Raw genomic sequence first — 6,306 nt, 5'->3', positions numbered from 1 at the left:
ATTAAAGTTTAGTTCTACATTTCATCAAAAAAAAGATGGACAAACTGAAGTTGTGAACAAAATTTTGGGTAACTTGTTGAGATGTTTGGTTGGAGATAAGCCTACTAATTGAGATTTGGTCTTGGCATAAGTAGAATTTGCATACAATAATTATGTGAACATGAGAACTAAGAAGACACCTTTTGAGATTATCACCACAATGAAACCTAAGGGAACTTTTGAATTGAGAGATTTGAATTTCGAGACAAAGAGAAGTGTTGAAGTTGAGGAATTTGTAGATTTTATGAAGACTTTACATGAGGAAGTTAGAATGAATTTACAAAACAATAATCTGGACAAAAAAGAGCTAATAAAAGGAAAAAACATAAATCTTTTGAAGTTGGTGATGAGGTTACGATTCATTTGAAGAAGAAGAAAGTTTTGGTTGGTACCTATATTAAGCTGAAAATGAAGAAGTTTGGTCGTTGTAAGATTATAAGGAAATTTGATAGTGGAAATGCTTTTGAAGTTGAATAGCTAGAAGACATGGATATTTCACCTATATTCAACATTGTAGATATTTTCAAGTATTTTGAATTAGATGATGAGTTGAAAATAAACTTGGATTATCCTACGAAGAAGACATGCATCATTAAGAAGATATTGGATAACAGAGTAAGTAAAAGCACTAGAGGAAAATACTACATGGAATACCTAGTTCAGTAGAGAGACAAACCAGTTGAAGAGAGTTCATGGATTGCACAAGCCGAGTTGGATCTTTATGATTCAGGTTATAATACCAATCATGCTTGATGTGGACATCAATTCTTTATTAACCCTAGGTGTCTAATGTAGGAGCATCTTGGGAACCAAAAATATTTCTTATTTTTTGTACTAGTATGTTGTTTACGAAGTAGTAATTGATGCTTTTGTTTTCATGTTGTGTGTAGATGTTAGCATGTTGAAGACCTATCCTTGATCCTTGTCTTAAGGATGCGAGTTCTTATGTTTCATCTGCTTCGAGTTCTGTGTCGTTATTTGTTGTCCATGTTTCCTTATGTTTTTATCCAACGAAGAGTATCGATCTGATTAGCACAATTTCTTTGGTTTATGTGGCATCTTGCACAGTTAGGAGCCGACTCCTAGCACACATATGGACCTACCTTTAAGTGCGCTTGATCTAATATTGTCCTTTGCATGGATTTTAGTTTACTCTTCCAAGTATGGACCTATATTGTAAGTAAATGCTTAACCAACCGACTTGTTGGTTAACTAGCTACAAAAGAGGCTTGGTTAGATGCAGGCAAGTGTGATTCTTAATAAGAAGAGATTGACAAGATAAAAGATGGAGAATGTGAACTGAGGCTCGAAGATTGTAAATTCATTTGCATAAGGCAACAACCTAGAGTGCCTCACAGTCGGGCAAGTTGTGGTTTCTTTATATGTGAAGTGCAATAACTACACTTATAAATATGCTGCATTTGGCCTTGTGTTCTCTGTGGTTCCATTGAGTTATGTATAGCTTTCATGTGCATCTTTGAGTATGGAAGTATAGGAAGGTTTAAGTTGAGTTTATTCCACATGTGTCCCATGGTTTTGTGAATTTTGGTCCTTACCCTACATCACCAAAAATAGGTCCATTGTGACACCTAGATGTAATCTGATGACAACATGTGTCGCATGTTGTCCAATGTAGATCAAATCAATTTTTTAGGTGTAGGTCTATGTGTTCATACACAAAAGTCCACGAGACACTTCAAAGATAGGGTGGCCAACTTTTGTCTCCTCTCTTGTAACTAACAACACCTAATAAAAGACATCCAATAAAATATATTTTGAATTTTAGTTAAACTTAGATCTAAAAGCACAAAAATGAATCAACATCTATACACCAAAATGCTTGATCTAAATTGATAATAAAAATGAATCTAAAGATTATAAATAATTATATAAAGATAAATAAAATGAAATTAAGATATTAAAAATATTATAAACTAATTTTATTCAAAATTTATAAGTTGTACCCTTCATATTGTATTTGAAATAGTGTAGAAGAAAGGTAGTGACTATCCAACCACAAAATTTGTTTCTCATATAATCTTTTATAACTTAAAAAAATGTTTCTCCTTCATACAATACATTCTTTTGATGACCACATAATGTTACCTAGGAAAAAAGACTCAATGATGAAAATCTCACACTGTCCTAATATACACCAAACTTGGAACCTCCATGTAATGAGTCCTAGTTCTAATATGCATCATCCTTGGAATCTCCCAAGGGTGGAATGACCATATGATGAAATATGAGAGTCCAGCCTAATATGCATCATCCTTGGAACCTCCTTATAACCTTTCTTTCACCGTGTCGATGTAAATAGGAGAATCAAATCCATAACTAATCATCCTTGTCTATCAACGGTTTGACCGATCAGAGTAACCTTGCTGTAGGCCTCTTCTAATGGTGTATCTTGTCATGCATCGAAGCTGTAAGGAAATGCCCAACAAACACAGCAACTGTTAGTGTGGGAGGTTAAAACAAACACGATGAATCAAATCCTCTTTGGTCGTGTTCCTCTAATTACACTCAATGACTGGAGGAGATTTGAGGTTCAACACTTCAGCAACGCAATGGAAAACCTTAACGCTTTATATTTTAATGTCCTATTGACATAAGTGAGTGCTCTGACTTTTTAGATAAATCTGTAAAATAAAATTACACGGTTCAGATTTTGTTAGAAGATTGTTGATACGCACTGAAAATTTTAATCTTCTCAAGTTATTCGGGGTGTTCTTCAGGGTCAACGAGGGATTGTTTACATGAATTTGAGTTTGGTTTATTTTGAGTATTGAAATATTTCTTTGGCATTTGCATTAGAACCCATTTGGCTGAGGTGAGAGATTAACCATTTATAATTGTATCTTAGCGAATAATTTCCACATCTACCATTTTGCTTGTTTCAGTTACAATTTTATATAGAAATTAGGGCTCAACACATCAAAAGTATGTCAGATGCAGTACAAACTGTTTTTTATAACTTCATTAGATTAGGCTATAATGATGCATGCTTGTTTGCACAGATGCCCTCTTCAGTATTTTTGGGTCACACTAAGTTCCTAATTTCTGACACTGATTTACTTGCAGATAGTGGTTGGATCAAATACCTGGGCGGACAGTTAGCATATTACAAGTTTCACCACCATATCCTTCGTTTGTTTGCTTGGCGGTCAGGTGTCTATATATATCTCCCTTGTTCAACTTTAGCATTATTTTGTGGATTACTCTGCTCTTTGGTAAAAAATTGCCTTTGATTTCCACTTCTTGGATTGAAAATTTCTTTGATGGATATTTTCCTTTGGAATTTTTTAGAACCGTTTGTTGAGTGTAGAACTATTTGGTTTTAATGTTTTAAGAGATAATATTTTCATGGTCCATGGTAGTGAAATAAAAAATACTTATATTAAAAGCTCTCAGCAGTTTTATCCGGGCATTCTTGGTGTTCTAATGAGTTATTACATCTGCAGGTTTTGCAAACATTGGCATAGTTTTCATCCTTTTTGCTTGATCTGCAATACAGTAATCTTTCCTCCTTTATTATCATTCTCAATGTTGAGACAAATGAATAGACATAAAATATATTGGCATAGATTGCAAAACTGGCATCTATTTGCTATTGCCATCACAACATTGGTTTTAGCTCCCGTAGTTCTGTTTGTGGTGCGGTCTCCTAAAAGTGATAGCTATCTTTCTTCTCCTTCTTTGGGGGAGAAATGGAATAGTATCCGCCCACTGGTGCAGTTCTCTCCAACATTTGAATATGTAAATAGATCAAAGGTTATTTGGCAAATTCCAGAATCTGCTAAAGGTGTCCTTTTCATTGCCCATGGGTGCAATGGAAAAGCCATCAATTTTTGGGACAGGAGTCCAAATTGTGCAAATTGTGTTGGACTGCCAGAGGAAAGGCTTCTTGTTCTCCATGCCCTTGCAAGAAAATATGCTGTTATTACAATTTCTAGCAAAAATGCATGCTGGTCAATTTTCAAGGAAAAGGAAAAGGTAAAGAGAATTCTTAAATGGTGGGTTCAGAAGAAGCAGCTTGAGGAAGTGCCTATGGTGGCACTAGGAGCTTCCTCAGGTGGCTATTTTGTATCCGCTTTGGCTGCTGAATTTCAATTTGCCTCAATTACTATAATGATTTCAGAAGGTGTTTTTGGAAGAATGGAGGTCCTGACCAACTATCCTCCCACCCTTTTCGTTCACATGCCCAAGGACAAGAAGAGAATGGGATTGATTATAAAGAACATGGAAATGTTGAAAAGGAAGGGCATTGATGTAGGTGAGGTGAGATGTCCTGAATTTCCCTTGACAGCAACTTTCTTGTCAGACAGAATCCCAGGTCTGGATGAAAAGGTTTCCCGAAGAATTTATGGAGTCTTCAGAGAGTCAAACATTATAAATGAGACAAATTATATGATTATGGATGGACGTGCAATCAATTGGAGGGAGCCTCTCAAAGAAAAGCATGTGTTCTCTGATGCAAAGAGTGAATGGGAGGGTCATATTCAGGAGGAGCTGAACCTTGCTTATGGCTACCATGAAATGACTAGTTTGCAGTCTAAGCAGATATTTCAATGGTTTGATTCTCATTTGTCTCGTCACCATCAAACAAGTTGAGGCATGAGGGTTTTCAGATTAATGGTTTGGCCGAGGAGCTGAACCTTGCTTATGGCAACCATGAAGTGTCTTGTTTGCAGTCGAAGCAGATGTTTCCATTGTTTGAATCTCACTTCTCACACCAACAAATAATTTGAGGCATGAGGGTTTTCAGATGTATGGTCTGGCAATGCCATTAATTTAGGGGCAAAAGATATTTCTGATTAGCTATGTTGGAATTTGAAACATTGCCTACTTCTAAAGGCATTATTCCAGATTGGATGCCTAGCTCAGAATTGTGGCCATTTTTGGTGCAGATAAGCCTAGTTAGTGTATATTTCGATCATGCCAGAGTTTCTTTTTTGCTTAGAAGTATGGTTAGTTGAATGGAATGAATTAGCTCGTAATCTATAAGATTCATTTTAGTCCAAGGTGGGGCTACTCTGTATATACAACTTGTACATTCAACAATCTTTTGAACTCTATAATCTTTTCAAGTAGATGTATTAATAAGTAGATGTGAAAGGTATGGTGCTTCCAGGTATGTTGTTGTAATGCTTTCATAATCTATTTTATTGATGACTATAATTTCGTTTATGGACTTTCTGTTGCATTACTGATACAGGTGAATCTAGTTAAGGGAATCTATGTCCTCAAAGATACTGTAAAACTTGCTAATGTCATCAAAGAAACATACAAATACAAATCCTTAAAGGGCTGTGTAGATAATATGTACGGTGAAACTGTAGCTAATCCGATGAACTTTTGAAAAGAGGTTTTTGAAGATGAAGTTTTTAAGTAAGGTGTAGTTTGCATTAGATTGTTTTTCTCCTAGTGGAAGTAGTTGATGTTAGCAGATATGTTTGTTTAAGCATTCCTTTTCAGTATAAGTTTTTGTAATAGAAGCATCACTCTTGAAAAATGTTCCGTATTTGTCAAGAAACCATGAGCTGCTATTTTTACCATGCCACTTTCTGAGTTTTTCTCAAGTTTCTTCATAAAGTGGTTATGAAATAATTTTTATATTCACCTATCTCTTGCACGGTTCATTTTAATTCTTAGGGTATTTTCAATTTAAGTTTCAAGTTTTATACTGAATACATTCATTCCAAAAGTTAGATTTTAAACAGTACTAATGATTTTTAATTATTTTATTTACTGATGAAGTTTTGGGTAAAACATGGGACTGCCCTTAAAATAGTTTTTTATGCAAAATGACAGCAAAACCTTCCATTTTAGGATTATCCTTTTGTTCCATAAGCCTTCCTGCTTTAAAGTAAAATAGTTTCTGATACCATATTTTATTCCTTTGTGATTGATATTTTTTATGTATTGTCCATATTTTTTAATCTCTATGTTCTATTGTTGATATAAAAAATATAAAAAAGTAAATTAATTTTGCCCATGGATGTCCTTTTCTTTTTTCATCTAGTTTAAAGATTGAGCAGTGTCCTTGCTCTGCCTCAGGCACGGAGATAAATTTCAAATTCTCTGAAGGGTTTGCCAGTAGACCAGTAGTAAATGATATACTGTAAATTTGCAATTCAGCAAGCAAATTTTTTAAGAATTATGTCATGTTCCCGAATTCACAGCTTTAATAGTTTGCATGTTAACCTAGGTGATGAAATTCGTAGATTAGGGTAGAATGAAATTAAGAGTGTCAAGAGGACTCAA

At 34.7% G+C, this 6,306-nt stretch overlaps 1 protein-coding gene across 2 annotated transcripts; it reads left to right on the top strand.

The window, feature by feature from the left end:
• Window positions 1-2,109: 2,109 nt before the first annotated feature.
• Window positions 2,110-5,134, top strand: LOC149552503 (secretion-regulating guanine nucleotide exchange factor). 2 transcript variants are annotated; one of them, XM_089788086.1, is made up of 4 exons: window positions 2,525-2,654; window positions 2,778-2,872; window positions 3,124-3,210; window positions 3,504-5,134. In XM_089788086.1, the coding sequence occupies exon 4, from the start codon at window positions 3,586-3,588 to the stop codon at window positions 4,651-4,653; it is 1,068 nt and encodes a 355-aa protein (XP_089644212.1). In that variant the 5' UTR covers window positions 2,525-2,654; window positions 2,778-2,872; window positions 3,124-3,210; window positions 3,504-3,585; the 3' UTR covers window positions 4,654-5,134. The 2 variants fall into 2 exon arrangements, with proteins under 2 accessions (XP_089644211.1, XP_089644212.1); XM_089788085.1 differs by lacking the exon at window positions 2,778-2,872 and having other exon boundaries at window positions 2,110-2,654.
• The last annotated feature ends 1,172 nt before the right edge of the window (window positions 5,135-6,306 follow it).

This window comes from Cupressus sempervirens, chromosome 6, assembly GCF_028749045.1.
Source record: "Cupressus sempervirens isolate cs-2001-9-10 chromosome 6, ASM2874904v1, whole genome shotgun sequence".
Taxonomy (NCBI): Eukaryota; Viridiplantae; Streptophyta; class Pinopsida; order Cupressales; family Cupressaceae; genus Cupressus; species Cupressus sempervirens.
The sequence above is the reverse complement of the archived record's forward strand: the minus strand, read 5'-3'. Positions and strand labels throughout refer to the sequence as shown.

Coding starts and splice junctions, on each gene's coding strand:
- LOC149552503 (XM_089788085.1), top strand. CDS start 3,586: ATGTTGAGACAAATGAATAGACATAAAATATATTGGCATAGATTGCAA.